General features: G+C 37.7%; 1 protein-coding gene across 3 annotated transcripts in view; it reads left to right on the plus strand.

Moving 5' to 3' along the window:
• STPG2 (sperm tail PG-rich repeat containing 2) overlaps positions 1-16207 on the plus strand; it is a 428379-nt gene that overhangs the window by 85514 nt on the left and 326658 nt on the right. For all 3 annotated transcript variants that reach the window (XM_084757397.1, XM_084757398.1, XM_084757396.1), the window contains 3 exons: positions 1340-1496; positions 7006-7169; positions 13532-13624. In XM_084757397.1, coding sequence (XP_084613523.1) covers positions 1340-1496; positions 7006-7169; positions 13532-13624 — 414 coding nt within the window. The remainder of the gene's footprint in view (positions 1-1339; positions 1497-7005; positions 7170-13531; positions 13625-16207) is intronic.

A 16207-nucleotide genomic window follows, 5' to 3' on the forward strand; every position in this document is an offset into this window, starting at 1 on the left:
ATACTCTTATCTAGTCACATATTACTTTACAAAACACAATATTTTGGTTGCAACCATGGAACTCTCCATGGGATTGTAAAGTTGACACACCCAGGAGCCAACATGCCCTTTTCCTGTTCCTCTCAGAGAGCAGTTTATTTGGCCTCAATATTAACTCAACATTTTTACAAAATGTAAAAGGCATAGTTAAGGCACTGCAATTTTTTATAAGAAAGAAGGGTGAAGGTAAGCATGTACATAATGGTTTGGTTTTAGACATGGTAAACCAGAAAGCAATGTTGTTGGCCCTTTGGAAAACATGGCAAGGAGCTGGGATGGGCCCTCGGAATGCTGTGGTACAGTCGTATTCCAAGAGACAATGGTGGTTTCCAGGAGTTCAGCAGGCTGCTTGATAGTATGCTGCTTGTGTGAAATTAGCCAACCTGTGGGTGAAGTCACACCATGGAAATAAAGAAATGTTATTCATTGTGAACACCCACCCACCACAGTGACAGGATCACACCCAAATAGAATGGAAGTTCAAGATAGCTATGAATGCCTCTTTGAACCATTAAGAAAACATGTTTTGTCTCTTGAAAGCATGTCAGTGTTTCCTATTTCAAACATTGAAAAAAATCAATAAGAATAGGAAGGGTTAATAATCTTCTAAATCTAAAATAAAATGGAATCAAATGAGCAATTATTCTTTTTTACCGTAGCGTAGTCATTATAGGAAGAAATGTTTCAGGTAACCACAGTATGTGACTACATCAGTGTCAGAAGGTAAATCCAGCAGGCGTTCTGGGCCTTCCTGCCAGCTAACTCAGCTACCAGTGAGCTCCAGGTTCGTGAAAGACCCTGTCTCAAACACTAAAGTGGAGAAGCAAAGGAAGAAAACTTTTGAGTTGAGCTCTGCCCCACCACCCAAATGTAGACATCTGAACACACACACACACACACACACACACACACACACGCATGCGCACACACACACATGTACACACACACACACAAATACAACACAACCCATATATTAGATCATATAGTTCTTTGTTAAGTGAAGAATATCTAAAAGCCAAAACTGTCCATATACTGATATCAAGAGCTAGCATTCCCGCTCGGCATTATTTCTTTCTAAAGCAAATGAGGCACACTGTACAGAACTGTATTGGTATATCAGTGACTTTACCAAAGGCTATATAAGTATTTTATCTTTTAATGACCAAAAGATATTAATTAATCTTTATTGTTTTCATTGCATTAAAAAGATATACTGTCGATGCTGCATCACTCAGAAGGCAGCTTTTAACTCATGAAGTGTAGAATCTTATTTCTGTTTCTCAATGGCATGTTTTCCTAGAGATTTGCACCTATCAAATCAAGTACCCCAGCTCCTGGCACGTATAATGAAACAAGAACTGCTTTCCCGGGCCCAAAGAAAAGATCAGGACTGAATTCATCATTTGGTCAAAGTGCTGTCCGATTCATTCAGGACTGCAGGGCACAGGAAATGCCAGGTTTGCTGTAATCTTTTAATCTAACTATATATAACTTACCCGTAACAGGATGGACACATGAGAGGATTCAATTTATTAAGTTCTGTGTTTGGTGGCATTATTTAGTGTAAAAAACCATAAGTATTGACTATGTGCTAAGCAGACAAATCAGTATATAGTAAAGTTTTAGTAAGATAAAGTAACAGCCAATGTAATAGAACACGCATAAAGTGCTCATTCCAGTATGTCCTATTTCACTAATGGATATGTGCTAACCCAAATCTCTCTCTCTCTCTCTCTCTCTCTCTCTCTCTCTCTGTCCCGTTGTTGCCTCCCTCTCTCCCTTCCTCCCTCCCTCATCCTCTCTTAGTCCTCAGAAAGGGGGAGCCCTCCTCCCTTATCATCTGACCCCATCCTACCAAGTCATATCTGGACTTGTGCATCCTCTTCTTTTGTGCCTGGCAAGGCCACCCCACCAGGGGGAAGTGGTCAATGAGTAGGCACCAGAGTCCATGTCAGCAGTAGTCCCTACTTTCCATATTATGGGACAACTAGGAGACTGTGCTGCCTATCGACTACATCTGAGCAGGGGGTCTAGGTCCTCACCATGCATGGTCCTTGGTTGGTGCATCAGTCTCTGCAACAGCCCTCCTCCCTGGATTTGTTGGTACCATTGCTCTCCTTGTGGAGCTCTTGTCCCCAAGTCTTATGGAAGAGTGGGGTGGGGGGGGCACAAATGGACTTCTCTTGAAGAAAAACTGAACTATACAGAGGGCACTTAAATGTTTATCATAAGTAACTATGTTAACAAACACTTTCAACATCATAGAAAGTTGTTTATGTTATTTTGAGTGAAAAATACGTGAAACTTTTTTTCATTCAGACTGCTATAGAAAATACTCTGTAAGGAAGGAGCGAGAAATACAGTAAGTGTGATGACAGGAAAATTAGATGATGGATGATTTTTTTTTGCATGCTAAATAGATTTTACATCCACCTTCCAACATTGTTTAGCTCTGTGATTTATTCAGGTATTTTCTATTGAGGTTTAGTTTACACATAATAAAAATAAGAGTTTTAAATTTATTTATTTATTTATTCACTTTACGTCCTGGTCGTAGCCCTATCTCTCCACATCTCCCAGCCCCACCCCCTCCTTCCACTTGCCCCTCCCCTATTCCTCAGAAGAGGGGAGGGCCCCTTCCTATCCGCCCCACTCCATCTCATCAAAACATATTAATCAGGACTGAGCATGTCCACTTGCCCTTTGACCTCAGAAGGCAGTCTGGCCCGGGGAAGTAATTGAAGAGCTGGCAAGAGAGTCCATGTCAGAGAAGACCCCCCCTCCCCTTACAAGGGGACCCACATGAATTCTGAAGTGGCCCATCAGCTACATCTTTGTAGGGGCCCTAGGTTCTGTCTATGCATGGTACCTGGTTGGTGCTTCAGTTTCAGCAGGGGCCTCTGGACTCTCTTTAGTTGGCTCATTGGTCTTCTTGTGAGGCCCCTGTCTCCTCCAGGTTCTTTTCTTCTTCCTCCCACTTTCCCCTTGATCTCCTTTAGCTGTCTTATTGCTCTAGCTAGAACTTCAAGTATTATATTGAAGAGATATGGAGAGAGTGGACAGCCTTATCTTGTCCCTGATTTTAGTGGACTTGCTTTGAGTTTCTCTCCATTTAATTTGATGTTAGCTATCAGCTTGTTGTATATAGCCTTTATGATGATTAAGTACGGGCCTTGTATCCTTAATCTTTCTTAGACTTTTATCAGGAAGGGGTGTTGGATTTTGTCAAAGGCTTTTTCTACATCTAATGAGATGATCATGTGATTTTTTTTTCTTTTAGCTCTTTTATATGGTGGGTTACATTGATGGATTTTCTTATGTTGAACCATTCCTGCATACCTGGGATGAAGCCTACTTGATCATGGTGGATGATACAGTTGATATGTTCTTGGATTCAGTTTTCAAGTGTTTTATTGAGAATTTTTGCATTTTTGAGTAAAATTGGGCTTAAGTACTCTTTCTTCATTGATTCTTTGTGTTGTTTGGGTATACGGGTGACTGTGGATTCAGAGAATAAGATTGGTAATGTTTCTTCTGTTTCTATATTGTGGAATAGTTTGAGGAGTATTGGTACTAGCTCTTCTTTGAATATCTGGTAAAATTATGTGCTAAAACTATCTGGTCCTGGGCTCTTTTTGGTTGGGAGAATTGATGACTGCTTCTATTTCCTTAGGGGTTATAGAACTCTTTACCCAATCTCAACTCAACTTTGGTAAGTGAAATATATTTAGAAAATCATATATTTCTTTTAGATTTTCTAATGTTGTGGAATACAGGCTTTTGAAGTAAGATCTGATGGTTCTTTAGATTTCCTCAGTGTTTGTTATTATGTCCCCCTTTTCATTTCTGATTTTGTTAATTTGGATACTCTTCCTCTGCCTTTTAGTTACTTTGGCTAAGGGTCTGTCTATCTTGTTGATTTTCTCAAAGAACCACTCTTGGTTCCATTGATTCTTTGTATTTTCTTTGTTTCTAATTTATTGGTTTAAGCCCCGAGTTTGATGATTTCCTATTGTCTCCTCCTCTTCGGTGTGTTTGCTTCTTTTTATTCTAAAGCTTTCAGATATGTTCTTAAGTTGCTACTATGAAATATTTCTAATTTGTTTATGAAGGTGCTTAGTGCTATGAACTTTGTTCTTTGTACTGCTTTTATTGTGCTCCATAAGTTTGGGTATATTGTGCCTTAATTTTCATTGAATTCTAGAAAATCTTTAATTTCTTTTCTTTTCTTTTTTTTTTTTTTTTTTTTTTGTCCCTGACCCAGAGGCCGTTGAGTAAGAAGGTGTTCAGTTTGCATGAATTTGTAGACTTTCTGTTGTTTCTGTTGTTGTTGAGTTCCAGTTTTAATTCGCGGTGTTCTGATAAGATACAAGGGGTTATTTCAATATTTTTGCATATGTTGAGGTTTGCTTTGTGATTGAGTATATGGTCAGTTTTGGAGAAAGTTCCATAAACTGCTGAGAAGAAGGTATATTCTTTTGTGTTTGGGTGATTCATGACATCCATTAGTTTCATTATTTCTCCATTTAGTTTCTGTCTCAATGACCTGTCCATTGATGAGAGAGGGGTATTGAAGTCTCCCACTATTAAGGTTTGGGATTAGAGTGTGATTTAAGCTTTAGTAATTTTTTTTTAAATGCCCCTCTGATGGGGTTGCTATCTGTGTCCTAGATGGACTAAGCTGGTGAGGAATGAATTGAGATAGATACAAGCCAAAAGCTGGTCAGGTGCTCCACAGTTCTCCTCAGCATCACAGTGTGGAATGTGACCCACTCCCACCTTTCCTCTCAATAAAACCAATTTCAAATGTGTAGTTCCATGACCTTGATAAGTGTATTAGTCAGCTATTATTCAAAGAGGCAAAACATAACTTAGAATTGATACCGAGGTGGCACAGTTTAGTTGTGTTGGTTAGTTTTATTGCCAACTTGACACAAGCATAGACTTAGCTGGGGAGAGGCATCTCAAGGGAGGGACTGCCTCTACCAGGTTGGCCTGTGGGCATGCCTTTGAGACAGTTTTCTCAATTACTACTTGATATAGGTGGGCCCAGCCCACAGTGGGTGGTGCCCTTCCCAGCTATGTGACCTGGACTATAGAACAAATGTAGCTATGCAGTCCTGGAGAGGCAAGACAGTAAGCGGTGTCCTTCCGTGCTTTCTGCTCCAGTTCCTGACCCCAGGATCCCGTCTTGAGTTTCTGCTTGGCTTTCCTTAATGCTGCTAGTCTGTAATTCAAGTAAACCCTCTCCTCCATCTAGGTGCAGTTGTTCAATGTTTTATCACAGCAAGAGAAGTCAAACTAGAAGAAAGCCTGGTGCTAAGGTCTCAGGAGTACTGCTCTGATGCACCTGATTGCTGCTGCTGTTGTTGTTGTTGTTTGGAGGACTTTCGATCTTACAGTTAGGAAAAGCTGTTAAATGCTCAGAAGCTAGTGAGCTGTTAAGGAGTCTTGGAAGATGAGAATGTTGACAGAGATGCGGAGGTTGGAGGCCTGACTTGCGAAGCTTGAGAAAGAAGCAAAGAGTCTATTAAGACCTTTTGTATGAAATTTTGGATCAAGAATCTCTAGAAGTGGAATATTTGCCCTACTGGGACAAGTAGTGCTGGTTAGCACTGGCTATAAGATGCCAGCCTTAGTGAGGCCATATAGTCTGAGTAGCTTTTCATAGTCAGCACATAGGCAACATGGTGGTGGTCATGGGGAAGGGTCAGTCAAGGCTGCATCTCAGGCTGGGGGCTGAACTTGGTAATGGGTACAAGTCTCTTACATGGTACTGGATTTGGAGGTATAAAGGGGAATCATAGACAGTAGATGCTCTTGGTACCATTTAGGAATTCTAGAATCCCAGTGGAGAAGCCAGGGGGATGTTGATGGAAATGTGGCCTCAGTTGAAGTCACGGACCCAGGATTGCAATGCTGTGGAGAGAAGTGGAGGCTTGTCACCTTGAAGCCGGGTTTGAGCCCATGAAGAGAGCCCAGGAGAGGCAGCCCTTGTTGCAGTGAAGACCTCTTCAGATTGGAGAGGCTAGGAGTGTGAGGTGACCACCAAGGACAGAGGAAGTTGTGGAGTGGAGCTGGCATAAGTCTACAAGACCAGCTGTGTGGCCCATGGGTAGCAGGGCAAGAGTGCTGGAGCTGTACACACCTTTTGGGTCCCAGAGGACTGTAAATCACTGGTGACAGACACTGGACTGTTTATACTTGTTTCTATATGACTGTTCCTTTGCCCTGGCTGCCTTTGCCTACTGTTTTTATCACTGCAACAGAAGCCAAACTAGGACACTAGTAAAAATTAGTGTATGTCTCATTAGATAGGGATTTATGGAGCCTTAGGAAAGGCAAGAGGAGAAAGTTAGATAACTTGGGCGGTGAAAAGTTACTACAGAAGGAATAATTTACATTGGTAGCTTTGCTTCAATGTCTTATAAGTTCAGAATATTGCCACTATGAAAAAAATGTAGCTACTATAGTACTCAGTATGTTCAGTCTCAGCACATTTGAGATTTCTTTTGTCAGTGATATCCTGGAGTGGTCACTATAGCTCAGTATGGTATGTGGCTTACAAATGGTGTCACACTGCCAGCTTTCTTTCACACTGGCAACCACTGTTATGATCAAGTTTTGTAAGAGACCCATCTTTCATTAAAATGTCTCACATATAATCTTGACATTAATGTCTACACCATTCCTGTCCCCCAGGCATCTGTTCTGAACCTGTGTTTCCTAAGTTTTCTAATATAAGTAGAATCATTACTAATTTGTTTTCTTTGCATGTTTCTGACATCCATTCATATTTACACATTAACTTTGTAAGCCTTTGATATGTTTTAAAACATATCCATAACATTATAATTTAGGCAGAAGTATATGTACTTCCTTCTAAAAAATGTACATAATGTTATTGAGTCTGAAAAGTTCTTTAAATGTGCTTACTCTTGTATATAATGTTCTTTATAATTTTAGGTCCTGGCTTTTATGATATCTCAAACAACATTATAATTGCCAAGTTTAAAAAGACCTGCTTAAAGAAATCAAAGAAACCTGTATTTGGTTCTACTGTCCCTCGAACTTTGCTCAGAGCAAAGAAAGAGGTTTCCAGCGGTCCTGGGCCTTGTGATTATCAGATGGTATGTTAATAGCAAGACTTTATTATTTTTATATACTATATTTATAGACAACACTAAGCTGTTAGAACCTTCTAAAATTTTGTGCATTAATAGAATTGCTAGGAAAGCATGGTAAACTATTTTTTTTTTAATATCCAAAATGTGTGTGTTGGGGGTGGTTCCCCCTCATTTTGAATCAGGCACTTTCAGTGCTGCTTCCTCCTAAAGAAGTATCCTTCTGTCACCCTTGCTTTTTCACCTGTAGGCTGACAGAGAACTGTGGAGCAGCTAACATGTAAGGCTACCATTTGTGCATGGCTAAAGCCCGTGGTGGTGACTTTATAGCATCCTGGGCATCTCACATCCAGAAAGTAGGAACTGGGTCTCTGCACCAGGCACTTTTTCTTGTGTTTCCTTTTCTCCTCTTCTGGAGAGGGATGAAGGATATTCTTTTCCAGAGGCATGTTAAGAGTATGAAGTGTGAAGTGGTGGACTGTGGCAGAAATGGTTTCCTGAGCTGGCTGTCATTACAGTCTCTAAGAACAATTAAATATCCTGATGCTCTGGTCACAGCTCAAAGTAATTAAACTGGAGTCAGATTGTTCAAGTATTTAATATGTGTAATATTATTGAGATGAAGCAACAGCACTAATAGGGAGAACAAAGTAGAGGATAGTATGCTTAAGGATTTAAAGACAGGATTTATATATGTGTTTAATTTAATGCTATGAAATAATGGTGCTCAAGAATTTTTTGCATTTTATTATACATATAATATATTAATTAGACATTAAGAATTTTCAGCTTTCTATTTTTTAAGCTTATATTTTTAGGTTCGTTTCTGAAGCAAACACCCCCAAAATTTGTTTTCTATGTAAATATTTTGTTGCTTTGCACATTTTTCAGGGCTCCCTTTTCAATATGATTTTATAGCAAACAACGTTTGAAGATATTATGCTTTTGCTTCAAGCAGGGGTCATGCTAAGTGCCCTTTACAAGATTCAGGTCCCTTATACTCATGTTTTCTTCCATAAAAGCCATTAGTCCCACATGGCTGGTGTCTGTTGTGCCCTGTGAATAAGGAGGACTGGCACAGGTCTGCTGACGTAGGCTGTGCCATGATGAGTCCTTGTCTGTGCTTCAGGAGATGTGCATCTTCTGTAGCACCCGAAATGGCAACACTTGGTAACCTGCAACAGAATGTAACAGGAGACTCTGACATCCACTTTTAATTAATTAATAGGCACTTTTATTTTATTGTTTTTCTTCTCATCGCACCTGCATGCCCCTACAGTGTATCTGACAGTCTTCACAATAGCTATCTGCTTTTTGTCAACTTATTTTGCATTAAATTCACCATTTTATTGAAAAGCTGCTGAAGGAACAGTTTTAACATGACTATGTGTGCACTAGAGGGTTTTAGTCTTTTGATTGCCAGATTTTTTTTTAGATTTCTAAACTTCATTTCAAACTTCTTATCACATATCTTTTTATGTATTTCTTCATTATTCAGTTTGTTATAACATATTATAAGTGTGTTTATAAAAATAGTACATTAAGTATACCTTAGTTATTTTAAGGGACTTTTCATGAATTTTAGTAGTTTTTAGAACATTTTGTTATGCATTGTGTAAAATATACCATTAGTTAATTATTTTTAGTTATGTATTTTTCCATAGGAATCATAGTGGCATTCTTTGATCATGGCCATCCATTAAAAAGAATCAGCCCTATCACTTTTGCAACAATCCTAACTTAAAGCATTTTCACCCTATTTTGATTCACTGTCACACATCCAAATTTGTATCTTTTACGTTCTTTGGATATTATTGCTTTGCCGCACCTCTATTTACCGATATGCCATTACCAGCTGATTCACTTCTTTCTGCATTTTCATGCTACTCTCTGGATTTTCTTCTACCTTCCTGAAAAATAGGACCCATATTTCTTCTTGTCTATGGCTGCTGCTGCTGCTGAGTTATTGTATGCCGTTTTTCTGAAAAGGTTTCTAGTGTATAAAGTTTGAATGTTATTTTGGGGTGCCAATTGTTAGGTGGCTAGTTATTTTCACTACCTTGATGTTGCCATTGTGTGGCTTCAGGTGAGAAATGGCTTGTTCTGCACATGGCTTTTCCTAGGAAGTGAGCAGATGTTCCTATGTTTCTCATTTGTGTTTTTGGTATAAGTAAATGTTGCTTTTAGCTTGCTCTGTGCTGTCAATTTGAAATAATTCTTGTCAGTTGCTTCTTCGTATTATTTCTTATGCCATATCCTTTCCCACTTCTGGGATCCTAACACATATGTATGTTGGACTGTTTGCCATACTCTGAGCATGTTGCACCTCCCTCCTGCCCTCTTCATGCTTGGATGTAAAAATTTCCTGTTAGGAGAACCTTAATTTTTAAAGTGTTTTTCAAAATGCAGCTTTGAATTATTTTTAAAAACATTATTTTTGTGAAAAACTTTTTATTTATATTCTATACTCTATCATGGCTTCCTTTTCCTTCTTCCTCTGAGCTCTTTCCCACCCACTCAGCTCTAGCCCTGTCCTATTTTCTCTTTTTATGAAGCAAGAAAACAAGAAAATAACAACAAAAGTGCCCAAACAAAACAGAATACAAAAAGAGCAAAGAAACACACACACACACACACACACACACACACACACACACACACACACACAAGACACACACACACACAATTTCACATATTCTTTTTTCAGTTCTAGAATTCTTTCTCTTATTACCATATATTGTCTGCACAAACTAATAGGGTTCATTATGGCATTCTCATACATACATATCATGCATCCAACTCTTTGTATATTTACCTTCGACCATCTCCTGTCCCCTCTTCCTTGCTCCTGATGGTCTCCTTATGCTGCTCCGTATAGTCCTCCTCTAATTTCATATCTTTTTTTAAAAAAATAAAGTTTAGATTGTACAGATAAGAGAAAGCATGTGGCATTTGTTTTCACGGGCCTAGCATATGCAGCTTAAAAAAGTGGTCTACAATACCTTCCAATGAGCTCACTCTCAAATTGATAGTATCTTTTTATTATCGTTGTTACACACACACACATACACACACACATTTAAACACAACCTCCTGACACTAGTTTTGTCACTTATGTATATATGGCCTTAGGACTGCCCACTTTGTATTGGAGAACAAATAAGGGCCTCATCCCTATAAGAGGCCAATTCTCCCTCTCCCAGCAGCCATTGGTCATCTATAGTTCATTGTCTAGGGGTGGAGCCCTGTGACAGTTTCTCTTCATATTGGCTTGTCTATTGATACTGGCATTGTTCCTGTCCTGTTTATGTGGCTATTTCTAGGACAGACTTTCTCTAAGCCAATTTCCTGATACTCTAGCTCCTATAATCTTGCTGTATCCTCTTCCACCATGGTGGCTGGACCATAGCTTCTTGAGCTGTGATGTAGCTGCATCCATTGGCACTAGGTTCCTGAAATCCACTGATGTCTGCCTGTGTCCAGTTGTGCTTTTCTGTGGTGCTTTCTCTTTGCTGTGAAGAGAAGCTTCTTCAATGAGATGTGATAGTTACCCTTCTCTGTGGGCATAAGGATGCAGTAAGGAAATATGGTGGTCTAGCAAAGTGTCAATAGTTGATTATTTTCTAGTGAGTTCACTAGCCCTGGAAGTTTGGCTAGGTTTTAATTTTAGGCTGATTTCATAGCTGTTGAGTGGGCCTACATCCAACTAGACAGCTGTTGAATACTACCAGTGTGTGTGCCACTTACTGCATCTTGCCATAATGGTCAGTGTTGTGGTTCATAGATATTGTATCTGGGTAAGGCTATTGATTGCTTCCCCAACCCCTTGGCAGCTTGCATAGTATTTTCTGGAACTATGGAAGCTAGACTGAAGGGAGGAGGCTTCCAGGTATCCACCTTGAAGCCTAGTATTGTATCCTAAGTGAGCAGTGTCTTCAGCAGTAGAAGCTTACATTCAACCTCTGAGAAGCAACTACAGGCAACATAAGTACTCTATGCTGCTTAGGGAGTCATTTCCACCATATTGTTCAAATGTTAAAAAGTGTTTCTCACGCCTGGTAGTGGTGTTTCTGTTAGTCTGTGGTCCTACAGGGAGCATACATCCCACATTCTTCTGTTAATGTTTACCTTGGATGATTCTGAACTTAAGCACTGGGCTGTAGTAAATACTGTTGTGGTAGTCCTTCTGTTGGCATGCTTTCTGCAATTCTGTTGGATGCTTACCTAGGAGTATATAGCTACTGGTGGGTCATATGGAAATTGCTTCTTAGTTACTTAGAGTGAAATTATAGTGATTTTTATAGTGGCCATGTTAGTTTATACTCCCAACAATAGTTTTTTAGGATTCTTTATTTTTTTGTTTACATCCTCACCAGCAACTATTGTTGTTTTCTTTCTTTTAAAAAAAGTTTTACTCTATTTAAATTTCTCTTTCATTTTCTCTGCTCCCCTTAGGCCAGAAGGCCTTTAATTCTCTGGTGCTAGAGTTAGAAGCAGCTGTGATCTATTGGAAATCAGTGCTGGAGACCAAATGTGGGTCTTCTGCAAGAGCAGTTATGTGTTCGTAGCCACTGGCCTATCTCTCCAGGCGCTCATTTGGTCATTTTGATAATTGCTGTATTTGACTCAGGTGACAGAATCCCAGGGTGGTTTTGCTTTTCATTTTCTTGGTACTGAAGATGTTGAACATGTTTCATGAATTTATCAATCATTTAGACATCATCGTTAATTTTTCCCATGTAATGAATGATTTGAGAAGCACTCCTGTTGGCCCTTCTCTAAGGACCTAGAGGAGTTTGGTAGTGCCTTTGTCTTCTCTGCAATTTTTTTTTTAAGTTGGAAAACTTTTTATTGCCTCAGTTTCTCTGAGTGTATGTGTTTGTTGGAAATAGATGCTTCTGTCTTTCCCTGTCTTTTTGGAGAAATATTTCAAGTTTTTTCTTGTTTGCTGTAATGTTGAGGTCAAGTCTGTCACATATAGTTATATATTTTTTGACACAACTGGGTTTATTTCTAGAACTAACCTCAGCATTTTGGTTAAAGGAGCAGATGGTTTTACCAAAAGAATGTATAAGTGTTTTAGCTTTTAAGTAAATTATTGTTAACTTTAACATGAATAAAGAAATAGATATATCAGACCATTACCCCCTAAGTGTCAAGTTCTGGAATAGTAAATACAAATATGAACTTATGAAATGAAAACAATGAGGTCTATAAAGATGAGAATATAAACCTTTATCCCTTTTGTATAAACATAGTGTTGCAAGCATTTATACAGTTTAAATGAATAAGATGAATAAATTAGATTAAATTGAAATAGTACTTCACAGGGAATAATTAATTGTAAATTAAAATTGTAGATTACCTACTTTTTCTAGTCTATTAATTTGCATCTTCATTGCATGCGTAGGATTATCATATTCAAAAGTTATTGATCATTTTGTTTAGAACACATATTAGTTCAGAACTGCAGATAATTAAGTTAAAGTTTTAGCTACTATGTTTCATGTATTAATAATAAAGTGTTAACAAATAATGCTATATCATTGAACACATAAATTATAATTATATACTATTAAGATTACAATGTAGTGGGTCTGACATTGAAAAGTAATTTAGTCTACAAAGTGAGTCCAGGACAGCCAAGGCTACACAGAAAAACCCTGTCTCAAAAGAAAATGTATTTGATATCTAAATATGATATTTTAGTATAGCTAAAATTTATCCTAATTTATTTGGTTTCTTTTATTTTTTTAAATTATAGTATAATTACATAGTACACCCTCTACTTACTCCTTCCAAACTCTCTCATATACCCCTACTCTCTAGCGTTCAAATTCATGGCCTCATTTTTTAATTTGTTGTTACATGCATGTATGTATATGAATATACATATATTCCTAAATATCTAAGTACAGCTTACTCAGTGTATTTAATGTTACTTGTATGTGTATTTTCAGGCTCTCAGCATCCCTTACTTGCTTGTAGTTCTTAGCATATGGTTGAGCCTCAGGATGTTTCCCCTGTGCACACTCGTGTATCTGTTGTTGCTGCCCTTGTTCAGCTCGTGTTTAGGTAGCAAATGTTGGTGAGACATTATAGTGCAGCTTCTGAAATCATTAGGAGAAACAATCTTATAACAAACTCCCTTTATATATTTAAATAATGTGTGAAGATCCATTAAATTTAACTAGAGCTTTATAATCAAGTGTTTCCATTGTATGGATTAAATAAACCTTTATCCCTTTTGTATAAACAGAATTTTATAAGCCTCATTTAAGCTTATTGTTTCTAGTGTTACTTACATTGGTAAAATAAGTTACACACTCATTTACCCCTTTGTTACAATGTGCTTTTTTGGAATTCAGGTTTGTGCATTTTCTGAAGACTTACCTAACTTGACCAACAGAAGTGCTCCTTTCTTGTCAAGAACAGAAAGAACTATAGTAGTACCAGAAACGGTAAGAGGACTCCTATAATCAAATTTACTTGTGGCTTTAGCAATGGAGCAGGCTGTGCAGTGGAGGACTTATACTAGAGTCTTAGATAAAGACATTGACCAGCTCAATACTTGCACAGTTAGCAAACATGCATACTGCTATCAGAGAACGTGGCATATGGAATGTGTAGAGTCATACATGAAAGCTGAACTTAGTATTGAATTTGAAATAGAAAGTTTACTTTATATTAGATTGAGTTTACTTATAATGTGTTTCCTTGTATAATTTAATTAATTTTGAAATGTAAAACTCACAAGTGATTCTTTAGTCCCATTAGCCTGTATTTTAAGCTGTGTTGATTTCAATTTTTCCAATAACTACCAATTTTATAAATAGCTCATACTGGGTAAATGGAAGAAGTAATGTGAATAAAACTTGGAAATGAAGTTGACTGTTTTGTACAGATAGAATTTATTAAGTTTTCAAAATAAAATAGTTACAAAATTAGATCAACTGATAACATTGCTATGGCCTGAATGTTTGTGTGCACCTGATTCAGATGCTGACATCTAAGTCCCCAAAATAATAGCATTAGATAAGATTTGCTGGGAAATAATTAAATCACAAGGGCAGGAGCTCCTTAGCTCTTCTAGGTATTAAAACCAAGAGAAGCTGCCATTGGTGGGAGATACCTAGTAAAAAATTTTAGGGCCACTAATGTATATGAGTATATTGTATGTGAAGAGCTATACTTTGAGTTTTTCCTTTCTAATTTTTATCCCTTTGATCTCCTTTAGTTGTCTTATTGCTGTAGCTAGGACTTCAAGTACTATATTGAAGAGATATTGAAAGAGTGGGCAGCCTTGTCTTGTCTATGACTTTAGTAAAATTGCTTTAAGATTCTCTTAATTTAACTTGATGTTGTCTATTGGCTTGCTGTAAATTGCCTTTATTGTGTTTAGGTATGCACCTTGTATCCTTCATCTCTCCAAGATATTTATCATGAAGGAGTGTTGAAATTGTCAAAGACTTTTCAGCATCTAATGAGATGATCATATATATATGAGATATAATATATATTTCAATTTGTATATGGTAGATTACATTGATGTATTTTTGCATGTTGAACCCTACCTGCATTGCTAGGATGAAGTCTACTTTGTCATGGTGGATGATATATTTGATGTGCTTTTGGATTCAGTATTTTATTGAATATTTTTGCATCAGTGTTCATGAGTGAAATTGGTCTGAAATTCTTTGTTAAGTGTTTGTATGGCATGAGTATCAATGTGACTGTGGCCTCATAGAATGAGTTTGGGAATGTTCCTTCTGTTTCTATTTTGTAAACTAGTTTGAGGAGTATTGGTATTATGTCTTCCCTGAATGGTTGGTACAATTCTGTGCTAAAACTACCTGGCCCTGGGCTTTTGTGGTTGGGAGCCTTTTAATGATTGCTTTTTATTTCTCTAGAGGATATAGGACTATTTAAATTGTTTACCTGATCCTGATTTATCTTTGGTAAGTGGTATCTGTTGTGTGTTTGAGACTGCAAGACATCTGCTTAGGCCCATCTGACTTTTAGAGACTCCATTGAGATTTCACATGCCATTCTGATATGTCTGCCTTTATATATTACTTGGCCTCTTTCGCTTGTGATTTTAATATTCTTTCTTTGGTCTGTACATTAATGTTTTGATTACTAGATGGTGGGAGCAATTTCTATTTTGTTTCAATCTATTTGGTGTTCTATAAGCTTATTGTATGTTTATCAGCATCTCTTTAGGTTAGGGAAATATTCTTTTATGATTTTGTTGAAAATATTTTCTGGGCCTGTGAGCTGGTAATCTTTTTCAATTCTTATTATTCTTAGGTTTGATCTTTTCATAGTGTCCCATATTTCTTGGATATTTGTGTTATAAACATTTTAGATTTAAGATTTTCTTTGACCAATGTATTGATTTTTTTCAATTGTTTTTCTACACCTGAGATCCTCTCTTCCATCTCTTGTATTCTGTTGGCGATGCTTGTGTCTGTAGTTTCTGTTCTCTTACCTAATCTTTTCATCTCCAGGATTCTCTCAGTTTTTGTTTTCTTTATTGCTTCTACTTCCATTTTTAGCTCTTGTTTCATTGTATTTTCATGTATTTCTTTAAAGGATTTATTCATTTCCTCTTTATAGGGCTCTGTCATCTTCATAAGATTGGATTTCAGGTCATTTTCTTGTACTTAAGCTGTGTTAGGTTATCTAGGCTTGCTGTAGTAGCATAGCTGGGTTCCATATTGTCCTGGATCTTGTTTATTGTGTTCTAGTGCTTGCCTTTAGCCATCTGGTTTACTCTGTGGCCACAGGCCTGCAGAAGTGTAGGCAGAGTTATAGGGAGAGTACAGCTCACTTCTTCTGGGCTTCCCTGGGGCTTCAGTAGGCAGGCCATTGGGGGAGGAGTCTCACCTGATTGTTCCTGGTACTAGCAAGCCTCCAAGAATGCAGGCAAAACTCTAGGCTGGAAAATGGTGTGTGCAGGAAAAGAGCATAGCTCACCAGTCCAGATCATCTTTAAAATATATTACTAATGACAAATTGGCAAAAAAGGAACATTAATCAGC

The sequence above is a fragment of the Acomys minous genome, assembly GCF_964271855.1.
Source record: "Acomys minous genome assembly, chromosome: 14".
Classification (NCBI taxonomy): Eukaryota; Metazoa; Chordata; class Mammalia; order Rodentia; family Muridae; genus Acomys; species Acomys minous.